At 44.8% G+C, this 25,193-nt stretch overlaps 1 protein-coding gene across 49 annotated transcripts in view; it reads left to right on the forward strand.

The window, feature by feature from the left end:
• Positions 1-25,193, forward strand: part of LOC110491462 (transcription factor 7-like 2) — a 114,132-nt gene that overhangs the window by 23,491 nt on the left and 65,448 nt on the right. For 37 of the 49 annotated variants that reach the window (XM_036946317.2, XM_090202045.1, XM_036946323.2 and 34 more), the window contains exons 4-5: positions 15,586-15,687; positions 21,553-21,612. In XM_036946317.2, coding sequence (XP_036802212.2) covers positions 15,586-15,687; positions 21,553-21,612 — 162 coding nt within the window. The remainder of the gene's footprint in view (positions 1-15,585; positions 15,688-21,552; positions 21,613-25,193) is intronic. The other 12 variants (XM_036946327.2, XM_036946344.2, XM_090202070.1 and 9 more) reach the window with 1 other exon arrangement.

The raw sequence follows: 25,193 nt of genomic DNA on the forward strand, positions 1-25,193 counted from the left end.
ACGAGAACCAAAAAACAACCTTTATGAATCTGTATCTACGACGCTATAGGTGTATACATAGGTTTATTCATACGCTGTGTGTTAAGGTGTGCAGTGTAAGTGATTTCCGGTGCCAGGACCTAGCCTTCTTGTTCCGAAAAGCTCCCGATATTGCCGAGGGTTGCTTCCGTGCTGGCCCTCGTTGACATAAGAGAGGATATTACTCCGTCTTGTTTGCTACGCGCACGTTCAGATGTATTCATCTGCCCGACGGAGAGAGCTGTCAGAATGTGTTAAGGGGAGGAGAACGTCTTCTGTTGAAGCTCCCGTGTTGACGTGGGCGTGCCTTGCACGCTATTGTGTTCATTCACTGGAAAACAACTCGGAACTGCTCTTATGATGAACGCTTAGCTTATTATCATCATCTGCGTATATGAAAAAAGAAGATCCCTTCGAAGCAGAAAACTGTTTCAGAATGAGAATTTAGCTCATATTGGAGATGAATGGTATAATGTAGTGGGACTCTATGGAGCTAGGGTATAGTGTGTGTCCACTCTCTGTCTCACTGCACCTTTACAGAAGGCCTGTGGCCTTCTCTCTCTCTCTCCCCCTCTCGCTCTCTCTCTCCCCTCTCCTCTCTCTCTCCTCGCTCTCTCTCTCACTTTCTCTCTCTCTCCCCCCTCGCGCTCTCTCTCTCTTTCCCCTCACTTTCTCTTTCTCTCTCTCTTTCCCCTCTCTCACACTCTCTCTCCCCTCTCCTCTCTCCCTCCTCACTCTCTCTCTCACTTTCTCTCTCTCTCTCCCCTCGCTCTCTCTCTCTTTCCCCTCACTTTCTCTTTCTCACTTTCTTTCCCCTCTCTCTCGCACTCTCTCTCTCCCCTCTCCTCTCTCTCCTCGCTCTCTCTCTCACTTTCTCTCTCTCTCTCCCCTCGCTCTCTCTCTCTTTCCCCTTACTTTATCTTTCTCTCTCTCTTTCCCCTCTCTCTCGCACTCTCTCTCTCCCCTCTCCTCTCTCCTCGCTCTCTCTCTCACTTTCTCTCTCTCTCCCCCCTCGCTCTCTCTCTCTTTCCCCTCACTTTCTCTTTCTCTCTCTCTTTCCCCTCTCTCTCGCACTCTCTCTCTCCCCTCTCCTCTCTCTCCTCGCTCTCTCTCTCACTTTCTCTCTCTCTCTCCCCTCGCTCTCTCTCTCTTTCCCCTTACTTTATCTTTCTCTCTCTCTTTCCCCTCTCTCTCGCACTCTCTCTCTCCCCTCTCCTCTCTCCTCGCTCTCTCTCTCACTTTCTCTCTCTCTCCCCCCTCGCTCTCTCTCTCTCTTTCCCCTCACTTTCTCTTTCTCTCTCTTTCCCCCCTCTCTCACACTCTCTCTCTCCCCTCTCCTCTCTCTCCTCGCTCTCTCTTTCTTGCTCACACACACGTTTGGTGTGTCATTAGCCCGTCTGCTGTAAAGCGGGCTATTTAGTTCTAACTTATTTCTCCGTCAGTCACAGTGTGTGTGTGTGTGTGTGTGTGTGTGTGTGTGTGTGTGTGTGTGTGTGTGTGAACAGAGTAATGATCTCCATCCAGCCTGGCTGTTGCACCCCGGCTAAGAGATGCAAAATGAAACAGATCAATAAATGGCCTCAGCTCGTTATCGACGTATTATCACGGTGTTGGGATTTCTGTCCGTTGTCATGGGGCACTTCGGAGAGATACGAAGAAGGGCGTAACAAAGTGTGTATTTTCAAACGTTTTTTTTTTCCTATCAAGTTTGCATGTTTAAAGTTGGCTATACGGGACAAAGGTCACACACAGCAGATTGTCACGCTTTCCCCTGTATCTTTCTCCCTTTGCCCTACATTTCCCTTGGCCGGGGGAGATAACCCCTAGGAAAACCAAACAGGGAGTTGGTAGAAGACCATAGAAAAGATTCATCAGTAATTGGCTTGTGTGCCCACGTTTGTTTGTGTCTCTTGTGAAGGAGGGGGTTTTCAGAGTCAGACAGATCACTCAGTGATTAAGCGATGCAGTAATTAGCCATGAGGTGTCTGTGTGTCTGTGTGTGTGCAAGAGACAGTGGGGTGTGGGGTGGTGGGAGCGGGGGGGGGGTCATTGTCAGTTGATTTGGTGGTGAGGGGTGGGGTACAGAGGGACAGGAGAGGGGAAGGAGAAACACCCACGCAGCCCGGTCCACGTAGGAGGCTCCTTGACCCTCCCAGAGTCCTGTTTTCACAGCAACGTCCTCCATTTTAATGAGCTCCAATAACCAAATCCTTATGACTTATTTATTCATTATAAACTGGGTGGTTTGAGCCCAGAATGCTGATTGACTGAAAGCTGTGGTATATCAGACCGTATACCACAGGGATGACCAAACATTACGTTTCTTACCAGTGTATAATAGCACCTCAGGGGTTTGTGGTATATTACCAATATACTACTGCTAAGGGCTGTATCCAGGCACTCTGCGTTGCGTTATACGTAAGAACAGCTCTTAGCCGTGGTAAATTGGCCATATACCACACCACCTCTGGCCGTACTGCTTAATTAAGCCCCGACAGTGAAGAGCTAGTCTCCCAATGCTATAATGGGTGGGTTTTAAATGGATGGAAAATATTTGTATCACAGTCAAATGGATGGAATATTTCCCTGTATCACAGTCAATAAGATCAAATTGCCTTCAGGAACAGTAGATTCGTTTAAACTAGGCTTAATCAACGGGAGTATGGTGATGTTTTCTCTGGGATACAGTATATTACAGAGTATTGTAGATTTACAGATTCCTCTGACCACTGGGAGGGTTTCTGCTGTAGTACAAACCGTCTTCACTGTCCTGTAGTAAGGCTCTGTGCCTGTGTCCTGAAACCATTCGGAATTTTGAGCTGGAGCCCTGGTAATGGGCCTCATGAATATGGAGTCTGAACTGCTCCAAGGTGTGTGTGTGTGTGTGTGTGTGTGTGTGTGTGTGTGTGTGTGTGTGTGTGTGTGTGTGTGTGTGTGTGTGTGTGTGTGTGCGTGCGTGCGGAAGTGTTTGCGAATGTGTAGAAAACCTTTTGTAGGTTGTGTGTTGAAATGGTCTGTGTGTGTGTGTGTGTGTGTGTGCTATTCTTTTGTGTTATTTGAGAGTGTGTCGGCGTAGCTGTGGGTCTCTGAGCGTTTTAGTGTGTGTGTGTGTGTGTGTGTGCGCGCGCATGTTCTCTAGGCTTTTAGTACTTCACAAGGTCAGTGTATTTTTCTCCTAAAGGAACCTGCGTTCTTTGCTTTATACTCCAATAGGATCCTTTTCCAATTTGACGGCCATGGAAGTGTATAGTACCGTAGTTACCTAAAAGTTACCTAACAGGTAAGCTTCTTGTTGTGTCAGGGTGACATCCATCTGACATCACACGGCCAATCATCATCAGCCTCAACCCATTCAAGGGGGCTGCCATAAGAGGGTTCAGGGCTCTGGCTCAGCCTTCAATTTCTTATTTTATACTTTTAATATTACCACAAGAATTTACACACAACGTTCACCTATTACCCAACCGATTTTTTTGTAACACAGAGCGAGCGCCTTGCGTAAAGGGCTCAGGCACACCTAGCCCCGCTGTGCTAGCATGCTGAGCCCACGTAACCGCTATGTAGGTCAGTGTGCTCGAGAATCCACCGGCGGAAGCAGGACTGGGATCTGACTTGAGCTTCTCACCTCAGCCCTGATCTCACTCGCTCTCTGCCCACACTCACTGTGCTGCTCTGGGCTACTGTGGACAAATAGTACAAACAACCTGCAGTTTACACTGTCTGTGTGTTAAGCCTATGCTGGAATTGAAACAATTAGAACCGTTCTCCGAACCACGGTAGATCCAAGAGACCCTCGGAGAGCTTTGTTTTAGGTATAGACTGAGGAGGATGTGGAACCACAGTCTTGGGGAAAAGGCCCAGACACGGAGAGAGACAGAGAACTAGAGACTGAAGCTGAGATAGAAGCAGTAGCGACCTGAGACCCGAGCCAGCCAAGCCTGATGTTAAAGATGCTTGTGCTGTTTATTAGCGTCCCTGGTCTGTCGGAAGAACAGCAGGCCCCTGCAGTCCTCAGCCTCCCAGCTCTATTTATAGAAAGACCCGAAGATACTCTTAATGACACAGTGAGGTAGAGCCAGGGGGAGTTAAAGAAACACAACACTGTTTACTCTCTGAGTCTGTAGGCTGGAAATCCACCAAGAGTCTAGAGTCACAATGGGATGATGTCATATCCTTGGAGAAGATGTGAGTGCCCCAGTGTGTCTGTGACTGGTCTTCCTTCCTCCAAGTGGGATCAGTGCTTGACTTGGGCAGGAGCTCACTGGAGCTGAGTACCGGCACCTCAAATGTTCTACTGCTTGAGCTCCTGTTGTGTTGTGGAGCTCCTGAACCTGAAATACCTCAGCTCCCACTGTCACTCATATTATTTATCATTGGTTCAGATGATTGTGTCTTTGGAACAGACATGTTTATAATAGAGAATTGTACTGCTGTTATTAACTTTTGTTCAATCATTTTTTGATATTTTCTGTTGTTGTTGAATGTGTGTTGATATTTTCTGTTGTTGTTGAATGTGTGTTGATATTTTCTGTTGTTGTTGAATGTGTGTTGATATTTTCTGTTGTTGTTGAATGTGTGTTGATATTTTCTGTTGTTGTTGAATGTGTGTTGATATTTTCTGTTGTTGTTGAATGTGTGTTGATATTTTCTGTTGTTGTTGAATGTGTGTTGATATTTTCTGTTGTTGTTGAATGTGTGTTGATATTTTCTGTTGTTGTTGAATGTGTGTTGATATTTTCTGTTGTTGTTGAATGTGTGTTGATATTTTCTGTTGTTGTTGAATGTGTGTTGATATTTTCTGTTGTTGTTGAATGTGTGTTGATATTTTCTGTTGTTGTTGAATGTGTGTTGATATTTTCTGTTGTTGTTGAATGTGTGTTGATATTTTCTGTTGTTGTTGAATGTGTGTTGATATTTTCTGTTGTTGTTGAATGTGTGTTGATATTTTCTGTTGTTGTTGAATGTGTGTTGATATTTTCTGTTGTTGTTGAATGTGTGTTGATATTTTCTGTTGTTGTTGAATGTGTGTTGATATTTTCTGTTGTTGTTGAATGTGTGTTGCGCGTCTTTTGAAAGTTGTGTTGCAGGTCAGTGTTTTAAAAAGGGCATGTGTCCTCACCTGTTAAGTAAAAAGTGGAGGAGCAAGACCACACACATCTGGTGAATCTGTGTTTGAGACCAGAGTTAACATCCAGAACAGGACAGATTAGGAAAGGGTACAGGGCCACATTTTGAGGAAACAGTGGAAATAATCCATTCCAAAATAAACCTTTTTTTTATGGACGAATGCAATGCCTCACAGTCTTTTGAAACCAACACAGCTTTGGCCACGTTGTTTTCAGACAGTTTGTAGAATACGTTTAGAGGATGTGGGAGGGGTGGGGGAGGAGGTTGCGGTGAGGAGGGGGGAGGTTTTGGAGTCAGGGCCTTGTGGAACCCCCTAGCGGTTCTGGCTTTGGAGTAAATGCAGGCCCAGCGGACCCCTTCCCGCCCCAGGGCACACAAACCCCAGGCCTTCCCATATTCCACTGTTATTTTCCTGGTGCAAAACGCCTCGGGCTGTCAGAGCTGGTGGGGCTTTTAAAAAAAATAATAAAAAATATTTACTCATAAAATGTGTATTAGAAGAACTAAATCAGTCATGAAGAGCCCTCTCGCGTCGACTAACTTTCTCTCAGCTTTGGCTGGACTTTCTTCCCTCTACTGCCCTTCGCTGTTTGCCTGCTTATTGCACTCTTCTTCCTCCCCATCCACAGTTTTCTGGAGACAAAGCCTACATACGCTCCCACACACACACGTACGCACACACACACACACATACACACACACACACGCACACATACACACACACACACGCACACACACGCACACGCACACACGCACGCACGCACACACACACACACACACACACACACACACACACACACACACACACACACATCCTAGAGATTGAGAAAGGGTCTCTGTTTTGACCTGGGAGATTTCAAAGAGTCTGGATTGCATAATTCCCCCCTCCCCTCCCGCAATTACAGAAAATGACTGTTCCCGCCCCAACAAGTGGGTGCATATTTTAGCCCTGCACCTGTGGCCTAGACAAAGGAACCCACACATATCAACAAGGAAACATATTCTCCCATCGTTTTGCAGTATCATTTGAATCTAGCAGCTGTCCTTAGAGTGTGAAGTTAAACAATACACCTTCTTAGACCTTCTAGTCTTAGTCAACGCCAATGAGACTTGACGCTGGGATAGTGGGATTGACTCTTTGGAATGGGTCTCAGCGAACACAAATAAACCTCTTTTATATTTGTTGTTTGGTTTGGTGTTATCTGCGAGCTATCATTCTGATCCCAGGCCCCTGTCCCCAGGGTGTTTTTGGACATGATGAACGGTTAGCCACAGTGTGTGAGCATGTGTTCAGTAATATGTGTGTGTGTGTGTGTGTGTGTGTGTGTGTGTGTGTGTGTGTGTGTGTGTGTGTGTGTGTGTGTGTGTGTGTGTGTGTGTGTGTGTGTGTGTGTGTGTGTTCGTGTGTGGTGAACATGCCTGTCACTTGTGTTGAGTGTATGCGTATGTTGCTCCTTGTAGAATACATGTCAAAATCTGTGTGTGTGGTACACAACCACTGCTCTTGTGTCTGGCTGGCGGTGGCTGTGTCATGGCTGTACTATGAGGCAGCAGAGCCCATGGCCACAGATGGGCTGGAGATCTGCCTGGGGTCTCCAGAGCAAGTAGACCGGAGCTGCTCGCCTCTCTCTCCCGCCGATCTCCCTCTCACGTTGTTTACAGGGCTGGAATGCCTCTCGACCTCGTTTGGCCTGCGACCGGGATTCACCTCATCCTCTCTCGCTGGTCTGTGGGGAATATTTACAGTGTTCCAAGCCACTTTGGCACATTAGGAAGCCTGTTTGTCTGATTGGGGGAAAGCCTCTGCTCTTAATCCAAAAGTAAATTAACAAGCCGGTCTGCGCCGAGGCTTGGATTGGATGTGATAAACACGTTAGATGGGGTTTTAACAACAACAGGTTTTACACCATCGACCGTCTCAACAATTCAGGGCAGCTGACTCAGTTTATCGCTAGTAAATGTGCATAAGATTATTTTATTTGGTCAGTGGTTTGACGCTTAGCTTATTCATGAAATTCATACATTTTGGCAGAGCTACAATGGTAGTAACATTATGCGTTAGACTAGTGTTAATGACGTACAGTATGTATCAAAGTATTTGAGGTTAAAATGTTCTAGTAGTCCTCTCGTAAGTCAAATATTCAGTACTATCACCCAACTGGTGGTGTGGACCTGGAAGGATGTGTGAGCACTCTGTTGTCTCCCGCTGTGGCCTCCTCCTGTATAATGGATGGCACTGGGTTAGCCTCAGCTTGTTTGCATTGTGATGTCTGGGTCACATTCAGCAGCTCAAGCCATGCCAAGCTGAACTTCTGCATCAGTCGCTCAAATATGGCAAGCAGACAGTCCAGCAGTTTGACCTTGGTAGTGAAATGTGGGGGCTTGGGGCTATTTTTTAAGACCACTTCTCTATCACTAACTCTCACCCACTTTCTAACCAGTGTGCTTGTCGCTATGGGAAATCTCCAGGCGAGAGAGGGAGAGTTCATCCCTCTGTAAGGATTTAGAGGACTCCCTTGTCTTTCACTTCATCAGAGACAATTGAGTTCTTCAGCTCCCATTGTTGGTCCGGTGAGCCGAGGAGGGGCGAAGGGTTAGGGGGGGTAGGAAGGGGAGGGGGACGCCCCCATGCACAGTGTGTGCTCTGGGTGGCTCTTAGGGGCAGGAGATGCTGGGGGTAAGGGGAGGTAGAAGAGGTAGGGGGCGAGAGAGTTATCCTCCGGAGCAATTTGTCACATTGGAATGGCTCTCGAGTTACCAGGGAGGCCCTCCTAGCAGGAGAGTTTTTCAGGGGGGGAGCAGGGCGTCAGAGAGGGGTCAGGGGTCACTGCCTACTCAAGCCCCGGCGGCGCGTCCGTCAGCAGGCGCTGGGAGGAGGGAGGGAGAAGGGGAAAGGGGGAGGAGGTGGGGTCAGAAAGCTTGCCACTTGCCGGGGCTCCGTTTTCCTTGGCATGCTTGTAAAACCTGCAGGAGGGATTAGCATGTGAGAACATTTGCAATAGCAGCCTGAAGTGGAGCTGCCTGTCAGGGCATGTGCCCCCTGTTTCTCCGCCTCTCACCGCTCCAGCGCCACACTCTGGGGTGTCACCTTTCACCCCCCCCCCCCCCTCACACATACCACCTCAACGGCCTCCCTGCGGTTGTGTGGATATTTGTGTGCATCTGGACAATAATACTCAAATTGGACAATCATTTGGTCAGTCTAGTCTATGAGAAGACTTTCCGATGACTGGAATCAGAATTAGGAACGTGACCTCCACCAGGTTCTCTGACACCAGTACACTAATAGAAAAAAGGTGCTCTCTAGAACCAAAAAAAAGGTTATTCGGCTGTCCCCGAAGTGTAGAACACTTTCCACAGAGGGTTCCAAGACCTAAAAAAAAAAATTATAATTGTAGACCTCCACAAGTCTGGTTCATCCTTGGGAGCAATTTCCAAATGCCTGAAGGTACCACGTTCATCTGTACAAACAATAGTACCCAAGTATAAACACCATGGGACCACGCAGCCGTCAGACCGCTCAGGAAGGAGACGTGTTCTGTCTCCTAGAGATGAACGTACTTTGGTGCGAAAAGTACAAATCAATCCCAGAACAACAGCAAAGGACCGTGTGAAGATGCTGGAGGAAACGGGTACAAAAGTATCTATATCCACAGTAAAAAGAGTCCAATATCGACATAACCTGAAAAGCCGCTCAGCAAGGAAGAAGCCACTGCTCCAAAACCACCATAAAAAAAGCCAGACTACGGTTTACAACTGCACATGGGGACAAAGATCGTACTTTTTGGAGAAATGTCCTCTGGTCTGATGAAACAAAAATAGAACTGTTTGGCCAAAATGACCATCATTATGTTTGGAGGAAAAAGGGGGAGGCTTGCAAGCCGAAGAACACCATCCCAACCGTGAAGCACGGGGGTGGCAGCATCATGTTGTGGGGGTGCTTTGCTGCAGGAGGGACTGGTGCACTTCACAAAATAGATGGCATCATGAGGTAGGAAAATTATGTGGATATATTGAAGCAACATCTCAAGACATCAGACAGGAAGTTAAATCTTGGTCGCAAATGGGTCTATCAAATGAACAATGACCTCAAGCCTACTTCCGAAGTTGTGGCAAAATGGCTTAAGGACAACAAAGTCAAGGTATTGGAGTGGCCATCACAAAGCCCTGACCTCAATCCTATAGAACATTTGTGGGCAGACCTGAAAAAGTGTGTGCGAGCAAGGAGGCCTACAATCCTGACTCAGTTACACCAGCTCTGTTAGGAGGGATGGGCCAAAATTCACTCAACTTATTGTGGGAAGCTTGTGGAAGGCTACCCGAAACGTTTGACCCAAATTAAACAATTTAAAGGCAATGATACCAAATACTAATTGAGTGTATGTAAACTTCTGACCCACTGGGAATGTGATGAAAGAAATTAAAGCTGAAATAAATCATTCTCTCTACAATTATTGTGACATTTCACATTCTTAAAATAAAGTGGTGATCCTAACTGACCTAAGACAGGGAACTTTTACTAGGATTAAATGTCAGGAATTGTGAAAAACAAAGTTTACATGTATTTGGTTAAGGTGCATGTAAACTTCCGACTTCAACTGTATATACACTGAACAAAAATATGAATGCAACATGTAGTGTTGGCCCCATGTTTCATGAGCTGAAATAAAATATAAAAATCCCTGACATTTTCTATAAGCACAAAACGTATTTCTCTAAAATTTGGTGCACAAATTTGTTTATATCCCTGTTAGTGAGCATTTCTCCTTTACCAAGAAAATCCATCCACCTAACAGGTGTGTCATATCAAGAATCTGATTAAACAGCATGACCATTACACAGGTGCACCTTGGGCTTGGGACAATAAAAGTCTACTTTAAAATGGGAATGGTTTTTGTTGCACAACGCAATGCCACAGATGTTTCAAGTTTTGAGTGAGTGTTCAATTTGCATGCTGACTGCAGGAATGTCTGTTGCCAGAGAAAGGAATGTTAATTTCTCTAGGTCCACCCGGCCTCACAACCACAGACCACGTGTAACCACGCCATTCTAAAATGGATTACATATATTTTTTCCTCATCAATCTACCCGCAATAACATATAATGACAAAGCAAAAACATGTTTTTATACATTTGAGCAAATGTAAAAAATAATAATAAAAAATGAAATATCACATTTACATTAGTATTTAGACCCGCTCTGGAGCAGGTTTTCATCAAGGATTTCTCTGTACTTTTCTCCGTTTATCTTTCCCTCGATCCTGACTAGTCTCCCAGTCCCTGCAGCTGAAAAAACATCCCCACAGCATGAGGCTGCCACCACCATGCTTCACCGTATGGATGTTGCCAGGTTTCCTCCAGCAGTGATGCTTGGCATTCAGGCCAAAGAGTTCAATCTTGGTTTCATTAGAACAGAGAATCTTGTTTCTCATGGTCTGAGAGTCCTTTAGGTGCCTTTTGACAAACTCCAAGTGGGCTGTCATGTGCCTTTTACTGAGGAGTGGCTTCTGTCTCGTCACTCTACCATAAAGGCCTGGTTGGTAGAGTGCTGCAGAGATGGTTGTCCTTCTGGAAGTTTCTCCCATCTCCACAGAGGAACTCTGGAGCTCTGTTAGGGTGAACATCGGGTTCTTGGTCATCTTCCTGACCAAGGCCCTTCTCCCCCGATTGCTCAGTTTGGCCCGGAGGGGCAGCTCCAGGAAGAGTCTTGATGGAGGTCATTGTGTTCGTGGGGACCTTCAATTCTGCAGACATTTTTTGGTACCCTTCCCCAGATCTGCGCCTCGACACAATCCTGTCTCTACCGACAATTTCTTTGACCTCATGGCTTGGTTTTTGCTCTGACATGCACTGTCAACTGTGGGACCTTATATAGACAGGTGTGTGCCTTTCCAAATCAGTCAATTGAATTTACCACAGGTGGACTCCAATCAAGTTGTAGAAACATCTCAAGGATGATCAATAGAAACAGGATGCACCTGAGCTCAATTTCGAGTCTCATAGTAAAGGGGTTGAATACTTATGTAAATAAGGTGTTTCTGTTTTTTATTTATAATAAATTAGCATTTTGAAAAACATTTTGAAAAACCTCTTTGTCATTATGGGGTATTGTGTGTAGGATGATGAGACATTTTTTTATTTAATCAATTTTGGAATTAGGCTGTAACGTAACAAAATGTGGAAAACGGGAATGTGTCGGAATACTTTCTAAATGCACATTTTTTAAGCGTCCAGGATTTCAATGGCAGAAAAGTCCCTGAGGTTCTACATGGAACCCAAAATAGTTATTCTATGGGATAGCTGAATAACCCTTAGAGGAAACCCTATGTGTGTACGGTGCCTTCAGAAATGATTCACACCCCTTAACTTTTTAAAATGTTGTGTTACAGCCTGATTTTGGAATGGATTCAGTTGTGATTTTTGTTTTTGTTTGTTACTGGCCTACACACAATACCCCAGAATGTAAAATGGGATTGAATGAATAATTAAAAGCTGAACTGTCTTGAGTCAATAATCATTCAATCCCTTTGTTATGGCAACAACGTAAATAAGTTCAGGAGTCACGTAAGAAGTTAGATGGGCTCACTCTGTGTGCAATAATAATGTTTACTGTGTTTTTTTGAATGACTACCTCATGTCTGTATCCCACACATGCACTTGTCTGTGAGGTACCTCAGTCAAGCAGTGAATTTCAAACACAGAATTTTGAGAAGAATAATGGGCAGATGTTGCACAATCCAGGCGTGCAACGCTCTTAAGAGACTTACCCAGAAAGACTCAAAGATGCCAAAGGTGCTTTTCTACAAAGTACTGACTTAGTGGTGTGAATACTTATATAAATTAGATGTTTCTGCATTTCATCTTCAATAAATTTAAAAAAATTCTTAGAAACATGTTTTCATCTTTCATTATGGGGTGTAGATGGGTATAGATATAGATATATTTCATCTGTTTTGAATTCAGACTGTAACATAATGTAGAATGGTATGAATACTCGATGAAGGCACTGTATATGCTGTCCTGAGTTACCTCACAGTGGTACCATCACTGTCAAGTGCCCCCGTCTCCCCGTCCCTTCATGGCAATTAATACCCAATGTGGGGGGGGGGGGGGGGGGGGTCTGTAAAAACCACAAGACCACAATCACTGGAGCTTTACAAGTCATCTTTTCCACTAGGGCTGGGAATTGCCAGCGACCTCACAATATGATTTTACCACGATACTCAGGTGCCGATATGATATGTATTGCGATTCTCATGATTCTATATGTATTGTATTTTACCGTGATTTGATGTTCCAAAACATATCTCTCACCATGTCTGCTGCAGAAGAACAAGAGAGAGTCATGAGAAAACGAGTTTTGATCAATCATGGAAATATTAGTGCTGAAAACAAATTGGCTTCCTATTTAACAAAGAAGATGATGAACAACCTTTGAAGGAAAAATAGTTTCGGTGCAGGTACAGTCAATTAGCGCAAAGTAATATTGTGATATTGTCAAAACGATACAATATATCGTAAAAAATGAATAACACAATATGTAACAAGCAATTTCCCCCCCCCCCATTTACTACTTTCCACCCCTTGACGCACAAACATACCGTTGCAGTAAAAGCCTTGCGGGTTTCGTAAATGAGTCGTTGTGGAGCCAGCCTGAGTTTTTGTTGCAGGGGCTGAGGCAGAGGACGGGAGTCAATAACTCCCTCCAGCACAAACCACAGCAAAGCACCCTGCAGTGGACCCTCTGCTAATTACCACTGATTTATCCACGGTCTCAGGAAGGGTTGTGGCACACACACAAATACAGACGTCTCACACACACACACACACACACACACACACTTTCTGACGTAGTAACAAACACAGCAACACACAAGTGTACAGATTTCTTCTAGCACAGGCCCTTACGTAGAGGACAGAGAGTAGCTCTGATTAGGTAGTTGAATAGGCTACAGGAAAGGAGCTGATGGATAGCGGGCAGCAGAAGGGCCAGAGTGATTGTTTTATTTAGAGGCTAAGGATAGGGACACAGACGTATATGGAATGACAACATTCCAATTCTAGCTCCGGCCAAGTTTTTTGGACGGAATCCTAGCACAGCAGTTGATGTTCCCATTGCATCAGAGGCCAAGATACAAGGCCAACTCGACTTGTCAGAAGTTTCCTTTGGGGGGACCTGGTGTGGTATAAGGCGGCATATATTACTATATATATTCTTTTTATATTGAGTTTACTTCAAATCCATTTTTCATGCGCCGGCCTGTGGTCCCAAGGTTAAGAAATGAGTCCGGAACCCTCCAGTGTTTCTACTAGCCAACTCTAATGACCCCCTTTCTTTTTCTGTCTGTCTGTCTGTCTCTCTCTCACTCCCTCTCCCTCTCCCTCTCTCTCTCTCTCTCTCTCTCTCTCTCTCTCCCTCTCCCCCTCTCTCTCTCTCTCTCTCTCTCTCCCTCTCTCTCTCACTCTCTCTCTCTCCCTCTCTCTCTCTCTCTCTCTCTCTCTCTCCCCCTCTCTCTCTCTCTCTCTCCCTCTCTCTCTCTCTCTCTCCCCCTCTCTCTCTCTCTCTCTCTCTCTCTCTCTTTCTCTCGCTCTCTCTTTCTCTCGCTCTCTCTTTCTCTCTCTTTCTCTCTCTCTCTCTCTCTTTCTCTCTCTCTCTCTCTCTCGCTCTCTCTCCCCCCCCCCCCCCTCTCTCTCTCTATTCCTTTTTGTCTTATTCTCTTGGTGTCAGTTTTCCTATCTGGTTGTGTTGTTCTCCCTGTACATATTTAGTTGTTGATCATGTTATATCAACTGTACAGGGTTTTATAGTATTTTTTTATGGCATATATTTCCCTTCATATTTTGACTGCCATCATTTCCATTAGGAGTGTGTCCACAGCCCCGCATGCAAATTCAGGGAACCCCTGTCACCGTTTGACGTATTGGTTTGAATACCTATTTGAATGTACTCTCCGTCAGTGAGCAGTATGGAAAGGTCAATGGTTCTTACCCACCCTACCATGATATTTAGTAGTTGTATTTTTCACACCGTACAATAAGTGCCTGTTTCACCCTGTTGACCCCCTGTAACGTAACTTATGTTGGGGGCCCTCTCTTAGCGCAGGCAGGCAGCTGAGGTGACCTCAGTCTGTGACCCACTCCGACTTGGCAGACCTGACATTTGTAAGGCAAGAGTAGTCTATAGCAGGGTCACCCCGGAAGGATCACCCATTCAAAATGTAGTGGGAGCATTAGCTAAAGTCAAAGAGCAGGCACAGCAAATAGAGGTCTAGAAGGGAAAGCATTCGGCTGTGGGTAGTGGAATGAGCGGGGAGGGTGATTATATTTCCACTATTGCATTATAGGAGTACCCTTTTGAGAGTATCCTTGAATCCTTTGAAGGCAAGTACTCAGTATGACCTGTTGACAAAGAAGACATTGGTCACAATACTTAAGATGCTAGGCTTCTCCTTTATGAAGTTCTTGCCCCTGTAAAGTTTGTCCCGCAATGGTTCAGACTTTGCTCTCCCTGATTCCTTAGCTCATAATCCAGAGCAGCTGCTCTTCCTCCTTCCTTCCTCGTTACACTCCAGGAAACTAAGTGTGGTTGACTGTGTCACCAAAACGATTGGCATATCATCTGATTTAAAGCGCTCCACCCACTTTATGAGACAATCGATCCATGTATCTATCTACATCTTGTGTGTGTCTCTCTCACTCTTGCTCACTCTCACTCTCTTGTGTGTGTGTGTGTGTGTGTGTGTGTGTGTGTGTGTGTGTGTGTGTGTGTGTGTGTGTGTGTGTGTGTGTGTGTGTGTGTGTGTGTGTGTGTGTGTGTGTGTGTGTGTGTGTCATTCAGTCCTGATAAAGGCCAGGTCAATTATTCACTGAGACAGTCACTAGGTTGAGTCAGACCCATAACAGCATGCCGTGGCTCCACAGTGCACCGTTTTATGAGGTTGGCCAATAAAAGTCAAGTCACCTGGAATCCCAGAGTGGTCACATTTATGGCATTAAGTCATTCTAAACCCATAATCCACTTACAGTAGCCTTCACAGAAGCAGTGATTTAGCCTACCTCAGATTTGGAACGGTTCTAATTCTTGAAGGAATGCCATATAACACAACTGTACCCCCATCAACCTGCTAGGACATCTTTTTTAATGTCTGTAATAAGTGGTTTCAATCTAATGTAGTTTTTTTGGGGGGGTGGGGGGACACTAATACGACACCGAAAACGCAATGTTATGATTCCTCTCAATCCATATGAAGAACGTGTACTTGTTCCTGAGGCAAAACCCACCACATGCCTTGGGATTACCGTTTTGAATTTAAGTAATGTAATCTCTTTGAAAATGTTGATTCCTTTTTGTTATTAACTGTAAAATAAATGACAACTTTCTGCATCGTTAACGTGCTCTTCTCTTTTCTTTCTCCACTTTGTTTCTTTCTCACCATCTAGTACCTACAGATGAAATGGCCCCTGCTCGATGTTAACCACGGAAGTCTTCAAAGTAGACAAGCACTTAAAGATGCCCGGTCCCCGTCACCGGCACACATCGTTGTAAGTAGCACCCTGCTTTAGTCCTTTACACTTCTCTACCTCTTTTCCCCTCTCAGACGGAATGACAACCCTTCTACTGTGTCCTGTTGTACACCTCTGTATACCCTCTTTTTCCCAACACAAAACCTGTTGAATGGATGTCAGTGACTAACTGAAATACCTAGAGAGATGGCTGTCTTCCAGGAAATGACAGTCACTCACTAACCAGCCAAGATATTTTAAACCGAGGTAGCTACTCATCATATTTTTTAGAGGGGTGTCTTGCTTATATAAAGCATTTTGGAGGCTATAATAATTATATTGATCGTACTGATTGCGTAAAGCCAGTGGTAAGATCATGGGAAAGGCAAAGCTCACTTGGGATGAGCTGTTGGCTGTAGTGGAGTTGGCAAAGTGGCAGGTGACCATTGCTCTTTGGACAGCCACGCTGCTTCGGACGCAGTGTGTCGACACAAGGCCCCGCCCAGCCCTTACTGTACAGTAGAGTTTGGAGCCGGATAAGGAAATGAACCTTATAGGAAACCTATGGCGATGACCCGTAACCTCAGAGAAGGAAGGTTTACTCTGCTGACTTCATGAGCACCTTCATGAGGTGTAGGCGGAGTTATAGCCACGTGGTTAAAGAACCCACCCACTCACATTCCAAAGAGCATGACCGCCGGGCACCCAGGCTGGCTACGTGACTATTGGACCGTGATAGGGTCATGAAAACTGAATCATTGTAGTCTAATAGACCATGTTGAAATGTGAAAAGCCAGTTCTCTGTTACACTGTTCTGTTTCTCACTTTCCAGGCTATTAGGTCAGGTCAATGTGGAGGTTACATGTTGAGGAATATCAATCCGATGTGTGGCACGAATGTTAAAGTTGTTAACAAGGTGACTAAGAAGTGCCTTAGGCCAGAATTGGCATAGTGGGTAGCATTGTTTCTGGAGTTCCATCACGTTAATGTTTATACATGGTGTATATGCAATATTATTGGACATATACTTGGTTTAGGCTACGCTATAGACCCATTGGCCCGTATTCATAAAGCTTTTCAGAGTATGAGTTCTGATCTAGGATCAGTTTGAACTTTTGGATCATAACAAAGAAGATTACATGGACACGGGGGAACTGATTCGAGATCAGTAGTCCTACTCTGACCTGATTGATTTCGAGTTCACCACATAGCTTGACCCTGCGTTGACCCATGGAGCGAACACGCAGTCGACATTTGTTTAGCGCCTGAGTTTTTACGCAGAGACCTGAACGTTTAGTGACATAAATTATGTCAAGGCACTGTCTTCACGTACGTCACTGTTGGTATTGGACAAGTATAGACCGTTTTTTATGAGCCACAATAAAAATACTATCAGAAATGGTTTCCAGTTCAACGGGAATAGAAAGTTGGCACGCCAGCCCTCTTGGCCTTTTGCCCAGTTTCGTTAAGTACATACAGCTTAAAATAGGCTGTTTATTTGAAACAGAAACCCTGTCAAAAGTTATGCTAAGACAAAGAGATGGCGATGACAGTGCTCTAACAAACACGACAACCAAACTCAGTAGGACAGACGCCGAGAGACGCCGGTGTTATTTTTATACCGTAAAGTTCAGGGGGCCCTACTCGGGTGGTTATTTTAAGAGACATTACGTCTCCTCTGAAATCATTAAGCTGGTGGGAGGCAGTTAAGTTGCAGGTAAAAACTTCTGTTTTTATTCCTCCGTGAGTCATACGGCCGTAAATACTTATCACCTCACGTCTTCCGTTGCTCCTTAGTACCGGGGGGCTTGAAGAGGACTTGCCTAAGATGACATCCAACCCACGCTTCCGGTTCAAATGCCTCGTGCTCAGAATACATTAGCGTCTCGTTGCGCCAGCAAACGTGTTTATCTCATTGTTTATTATATTATTTATTTTTGATTGATCGGTACCATCTGTGATTTGTTTGATCAGAGGTGTTGCTGCACCGGCACACACTCGCTGTTAGAGTAAGTGATTCAAATGGATGTGAGAGGACGCTTGTGTTGCTATTTCCCATCCCACCCTTCCTCTCCATCTATCTCTGACTGAGGGGAGTTGGATTCAATGTTTCCCTGGTTTGCATCATAGCAGTGCTAACAACGTATAGACTGATGGGCATGGTCAGAGATAACAGCACCTTGTGCCTTCGTATCTCAGTCAGCGTGTAAATGTATAGATCGTAACCCCCTAACCAACGTGGTCTATATGTTACTTCATGGGATCCCCTTATCAATCAATTGGGCGGTAAACAGTGGTTTCTTTTTGCTTTTAAATGGGAAGAACACCTGGGCACCTTGGGGAATATGCTGTCTGCACTGCAGTGATAAGAGCCTGCCGACAGGCACCGAAGATAAGGAGAAGTTCAAGTGACCCAATCTTAGAAAAAGTCAGAGAGAGACAGTGAAACAGTAAATGAAACAAAAAAAGATCAAGTTTGAGACATACAAATGCTAAATGGAGCAGAGAGAGATGGAGAAGGACAAAGACAGATAGACAGATACACAGAATGAAATAAAATGGATCTTGTGAAGAGTCTCTGGGTAGGTCAGTTTCTGGGGGAGAAGTGGGTGGAGCTCTTGAGGGTCAGCCATGAAGGGAATGGAGGAAGTGACCTCGCAAGGGCTTGTCGCTACGAGGCTGCGTGGTTTGCCCCTCACCGCCACGCTGGCAAAGGGGGCATGCCAGGGCCTTTGAAGTGTCTGACCGCCCTGCGGGGCGGCCTCCAAACCGCTGCCACTGAACTTATAGACCACCGGTGAATGTTATTATTTATTGATAAGTCTATTGATGTGATTTTTTTTACAGAAAGGAACCCAGGGAGAGACATTTTTTGTATTGTGCATCAGCCTCACGCAGTCAACAGTCCGAGATAATATTGTGGAAAATAGACCCTCTGTCCGTAGTCACACAGTTTAAGTTCCTAATGTTCTCTTCATGTGACACATCGTGTACACAGTCTCAAAACTCAATGAGTTGACAGTCACCTTAATTATTGGTGCACCACAGATAACCCATTGGCTGATGTTTTATGCTACTTGTTCTGGTAGCTTAGAGGCGGGGTTTGTTTTTAGACAGATTTATGATTTGTTACGGGATTTGTTGTGTGTTCAAGTTAAGAAAAGTGATTTACATTTCTACTCTGTATAAAGACTAGAAAAGGGTAAGGGAATGTAAGAAAGATGACGTCACTTGTTGTTGGCTTTAAAACATTGAGTCATCTTCTTACTCAGTCATCTGACAAAGTAAATTATAGGCTATGTGATGAATAGCCTTCATTTCGCAACCACTTTAGACTTACTATTATGGTGCAAGTCAAACATTCTTAACAATGTTTCTTAAATTGACATGCTGGGAACTGGGGCAGAAATACGCATATGTTTGAGAGTGAGAGAGTGCACGTGCACACACACACACACACACACACACACAGTCCTTTTGTTAGAGTCTTGTTTAGGCCAGACAATGTCTACATTGTTTTCTGGGCTTTCACTGGCAACAGGGGATGGGCTGGAGTGTTAACCATTTCCCAATTGGGCTTCCGTGTGTGTGTGTGTGTGTGTGTGTGCGTGCGTGCGTGCGTGCGTGCGTGCGTGCGTGCGTGCGTGCGCGCGTCAGTCAGGAGCAGTGTGGAACATGGAACTTGAGGGAGTAAGGGAAAGGTGTAGTGTCCTGTTGTGTGCCTATTCCGAGTGTATGATAATTAGCTTTGAGGAAGTGATGGAACCTGACTATTACATCTATGTATGGCAAGACCTCCCACCTGAGGCTTTCTAACCAATGAACACTCGGCTTTCATGTTGCAGGCCCGTTTGTCTCTCTGTATAAAGTGCATTGGAAGAAGACCTACAGAAACGAGTGGGAGCTGGCTTGAAATGAAGTGCCCATCCCTACATTTTGAAATAGAATAGATGTGTTCAGGAAATGCCCACAACGACTTCTCAGTCCCCAACTGTGGCTGAACGGCTTGGCCGGTCATCCTTAGAAAAGAAGTGGCCTCTTGCCCACTCTGCGTCCATCTTTATGTACGCTGTGACAAGTTAAATAAAGATATGCCTCCTCCCTCTGAATCGCGGTGCACCTGGGTTGTACAGACAATAGCCCTGTGGGTTGGAAGCCCTGGTGTGAAATCCTGGCCTCCTTCACTGTTAATGAGCGCCCCCAGGGTCACAGACTGGAGACACTACCCTCACTGTTTACGAGACGAGATCTCTCTCTCTCTCTTTCACATTCTCTCTCTCTCTATCGATATTTCTCTCTCTTTCTCTGTCTCTCTTTCTCTCTCTCTTCTCTATTCTTTGCTCAGAAACTCCCCTCTACTACAGTCTGTAAGCTCTGGCTAGCTAGTCTGAGCAAAGTCAGTGGTAGCATTATCACAGATGTGTTCAGTGGTGTCTGTTGTTGTGGCAGCAGTGCTTTAGACCAGAGCTGTTAGTAGGAGACATGGCCTCACCCTGAGACAGGGGGCTTTGTGCCTCCTATGGGCACCCAACCAGGCCTTTGCACTGTCCACTGTCTCAGACCAGACATTGCACTGTCAGGCTGACATCACAACCAACTAAGGTGCCAAATGTGAGACCAGCCGAGACGAGACGTGTGTCAATCATGGGAACTGTGACTAGAGGGCAGTAGGGGTTTGCTGTTTCACTTATTGAAACCTAATCTAGACAAAGTCATTGTTTCTCTACGACACCGAATGTCCAGTTGTTTACGAACACCCCAAGGACAGTCAGAGGCTGCTAAGCAGACGACAGAGGAATCTCTAGATAAGAAGCATCCAGATTCTGACCTGTAATAGTGGGAAGCCTGTTTTCTTCACCGTTCGCTGTCATCTGATTTGCACGGAGAAATGTGGATAGCGGCTTTGAAACTCACAGGAATAGTTGGGAAGTCATTGTCCTCTTTACCTCTGAGTAGTATTTTAGCGGTTATAACCCTTGTGAACTAAGGCCACCCTGGGGAATGTGTGACGGAGATCTAGAATGTGTGTGCGTGTATGTGTAAGCACTGAAAATACTGTAAGCCTGTTCCGAGAATTGACTCATTGACCTTAGTGCAGAGTGACCTGTACACGACAGTACGGTTTCAGTATATGGAGAAACACACTAACCTAGGTGGTCCAGTAGGGTTTTGTTTTGTGTGTGTCTGAATGACTTTGCACAATGTGATTAGTGTGCACGTTTCTTTTGTAAACTGATGCATGAACTCTATCTCCTTCCCTGTTTCTCTTCCTTTCCCCTCTTTTTTTCCCCCTTTCCTCTTTCCATGCCCTTCATATCCTGATTTTTTAGTGTGATTTAAAATGTGATTTGGCTGTTAGCTGCACACCTACCGACATGCACAGGAAGACATCTTCCCATGTTCACCCTAGTGCACGCTGCAGTCTCCTAAGTCAATGTCTTTGAACCAGCAGCAAGAAACGGCCAAGTTACTCCAGTGTTAACAACTAGCCAGCCAGTATAACAGCCATGTAGCCAACCCAGAGCCAACCCATGTTCTCATATTCTCTCTGTGTAATGTGTGTGTGCATAAGGAGAGTTAAGGCACCCCTAGAGAAAGAAAGCTGAGGTACTGAAAAGGAAAGGAAATAGAAGTTTTAAATAAATGAATAGCCTAGCTAGTGAAAAGGGGGGCTGCATTAGGCTTAAGTGAGAACACATTCCTTTGCATTCATGTCCCTGGTAGGCTAGGATGATGATGATGATGATGATGTGTGTGTGTGTGTGTGTGTGTGTGTGTGTGTGTGTGTGTGTGTGTGTGTGTGTGTGTGTGTGTGTGTGTGTGTGTGTGTGTTTGTGTGTGTGTGTGTGTGTGTGTGAGCTGATATAATTGTGTGACTCGGGAACGTCCGTCTTTGCCTTTCAGGGGCCCTTCTGCTTGGAATTCCCCGGACAGTCAGATCTGAGCCTTCACCAATTTCAGTTGGTGAGAACTTTGAATTCCAAGTATCTTGCTAGCTGGTTGATGATGCCAAATTAACAACTGACAAATGATGATGATGATGATTTAAAAAAAAAGAATAATAATAGTCATAATTCTAATGATAGCCTAATCATGCTATGTTGTTGTGTTTGCTGCTGATTTGAGTGCTGTTGCTGCTTTGTTGTTGACTTGCTTTGTTGTTGCTCTGTAATGGGGGCTGGTGCAGATATTTTGGGGGATACTTTTGAAGTTCCAAGTACCCTATTGACTTTTTTTTTTTAACCCTGGTTCTCACCCTAAATATGTACTGATGTCTTGTGCAACACATACATTCCTAGTTCTCTGGCAAGCCTGATTTAGAAAACTGTGAACTGTGTTTTGTGAGTAATGAGCTTGTAACCCACTCTAGCGTTATGATAGTTGGTGTAGCCCAGCTCCGTTTGCTGACGGGGCTTTGTGGCTAACATCAGATGGTTTAGAATGTTTACTCTCGAGGTAGCATTACGCTCTCTGTCGATAGAGGCTTGTAGCATCCTTTGCTTTACAACAGTGCCAAAGTGTCTTATTGATTATAAGGGAAACTCCACCCAGAAAATATTTGGGGGGTATTTGTTTCATTAGTCCGCTGTTGACAAGGTCCCAAAACTTTCAAACTATCGAAATCATCTGCGGATGCAACATGCATCATACTGGGAGGATTTGTGTATTTTGAAACGTAGGTACTTTGGGACTATGTCAACAGACTAATGAAACAAATATAAAAAGGTCATTTTACTTTAAGTCTCTACTGTTTGAACATGGTATAGGTTGATGATTTCAGGTCCACAAAGGTTTCTGTCAGACAGTATAGTGTATTTATTCTGAGGTTTTTGGTAATTCTTTTTTTCACATATTATGAGATCGTCAATCGTTTTCCAGTCTTTTGCTGAAGGACTGTATTCTGTGTTCGTGTTTGAATTACCATCCGGGAGAGAGAATCTCTTTCTGTTCTCTTTTCATCTATTTCTCTTAGCAGCTGTCTTGAAGAGGATTCTCTTTATTATCGGCATCTGAATGCAGAGCCAGCGAGAAGTTAACTAGGGAGTGGAGTGTGTGAATCTCTCTCTCTCTCTCTCTCTCTCTCTCTCTCTCTCTCTCTCTCTCTCTCTCTCTCTCTTTCTTTTCTGAATTGTTCTCCTGTCGTCAGGAGCCATCAACGGACCATGAATAGTCAGGGCCTGTTTCATTTCTATATTACTACTTTTCAATTATGGTTCCCTTCTTGACGTACCCAAACGGTCAGCGTTTGAATGGAGCAGGACATAATGGCTAGCCTTCATCTGCAGAGCTGACTGTTGACTGCTGCCAGATCAGTGGGCGCTAGGCTAGATTGTGGCTCATGGTTGCACGTTTAGCCTGATGACGGGAGTGAGAGGAACTGTGGGACGTGGGTTGTCATTGAGGAGCCAAGTCGAAAACTAATTGTTGTCTCCTTTGTATGGATCCCGGATTCTTTTGAGATTCCTGCTTGAGTTGCTCCGGCTGATCAATTGCTTGATTTTCCACACTCCATTGGGACCGTGTCAGTAATAAAAATGTTTCACTTGGAAAAAACACTTTCGGGAACAACCTTTAATGTAAACACTGTTTACAAGCGGAGAGAGATATCCCTCATTCCCCCTCCCTCCCTTCAGTAAAAAGTGTCTGCCAGAACTTGTTTGATTAGGCAAGGCAGGAGCTCTGTTGGGTGTGTCTATGTCTGTGTTTCTTTGTGAGTCTTGAATATGTGTTTGTCTGCACCAGTGTGTCTGCATATGTGTTGGTGTCTGTGTCTCTCTGTTTAAGATGTAGATGTATGGTTGCCCAATCCAATTTGAGGTGTGTCTGTTTGTGTGCTACATTAGTGGTCTTCGTCAGGTCAAGTAAGGTTGTCAAGCACAGTTGCACATGACATCACAGACACCACGCCTTGTGACACACTGCAGGCATGTGTCTGTGTGCGTGTGTATGTCTGTGCTTGAGAGCAAACTAGAAAAGGGACGAGAAAGTGATGGCACTGATCCTTTTTAAAATAGTAGCTTAGTTTTGCAGTCAGATAGAAAAATGTCTCATCAAAATTTGACCTTAAATAATGGTGCAGTGTCCAAACAGATTTGTTAATTTGGCATATTGGTCTTCAGGGACCTGGTGAAACATCCCACTGCGAATTTTCCAAATAATGATCATTAACATGAAGCACTTTTTCTATATCCCCCTGCTTGTCCAACCCTCCCTCCCTCCCTCCTCCTCTGCCCAAGTCCCCCATCTGATTCTGTGGCTGGGCTGCTGTGAGCGATGGAGAGGGGGCCGTGTACTGTATTAGTTCTTGAGGGCGTTTCACAGGGAAACTCGTTTTGACAGAACTCCAGGTGTCTCATTGTTGGAACTGCTATGGTTCAACAGATTTACCAATTAGTATTGGGCTGAGGGCATGGTTGGGCGGGAAGGGGGAAGTGGGGGGTATGGAAGAATTGAAATGAGAGGGAAGGGTTAGTATGGAAGAATTGAAATGGGGAGGTGTTGTTCCGGGTTGGGTAGAGTGATGGAATGAAATGGGGGTGGGGGGGGGGGGTTCTTCTGAAGGGTCTTGTGGCTGTAGAGGGAGAGGGACGCTGGGTAAGTCGATACGTGACCTCCTTTTCTCAGCTGAGGAATGGAATGACTGGTTCCAAGGAGGAGGATAAATAGGAGGAGGGGTGATGGGAAGGCAGCAAAGGAGGGAAACCTATTACAGTGAGTTAACATGAGGATTTAGGCTATAACTTTACAAGTAGCCTATAGTCCAGCCCTGATGCCGCCAACAGAGCATGAAACGTTTTATTTCCTTGCTCTGTCAGTTATTGCCAATGTTACTGCAAAATTGAGACAATTGAATTGACCCTATCTCAAGTCGGCATCAACACACAAAATTGATTGACTCAGGAGATAAAATCTCAATCTTTGGAGGGTGTTTTTAAAACACATCTGTTCGGCAAACCAATGATTTGTTTTTGTTGAAATCCTTCCTCCCTCTGTTCTCACTTTCTTGCTAGACTGAATTGTGTGGGACTATACACAGTGCTATTACTTTGTGAAAACTCTTTGTTTTTCTTTTAGAAATGCCTACTCCAGGAAGTTTTGACATGAGAGAGTAGGGTTAAGTAATATAGAGAATATCCCTAGGGTCGCCTGTAGAGTTTGGAGCAGTGTTTGCCTCCAAAGTACAGTATGTGTTTGTGTGTGCGTCATGACTCGTGTTAGTGCTCTATGAAATCACAGCCAGTGCTTACTTGGTCAGAAGGTTAAAGGAAAAGAAACTGTAAATAACGTAAATGATGATCCCTCTACAATTAAAGTCTTAAAAATGTCTCATTAAAGGAGAATTGTGTGTTTTTTTTAATACTGCAAAATCTCTATTTTTGATGTAAATGACATGTTATAGAAGGGTCCAGACACTTTTTTTTTGCAATTCTACTTGTTTTTGAGAAACTTGCATGACATTGTGTCATTTTAAACTTTATCCGCAACGTTATATTCCATTTTGTTTCGACTCGAGTGACCATTCTAGCAGCAGGCTACACCAAGAA

This window comes from Oncorhynchus mykiss, chromosome 16, assembly GCF_057628025.1.
Source record: "Oncorhynchus mykiss isolate SJ-2025 chromosome 16, ASM5762802v1, whole genome shotgun sequence".
NCBI lineage: Eukaryota > Metazoa > Chordata > Actinopteri > Salmoniformes > Salmonidae > Oncorhynchus > Oncorhynchus mykiss.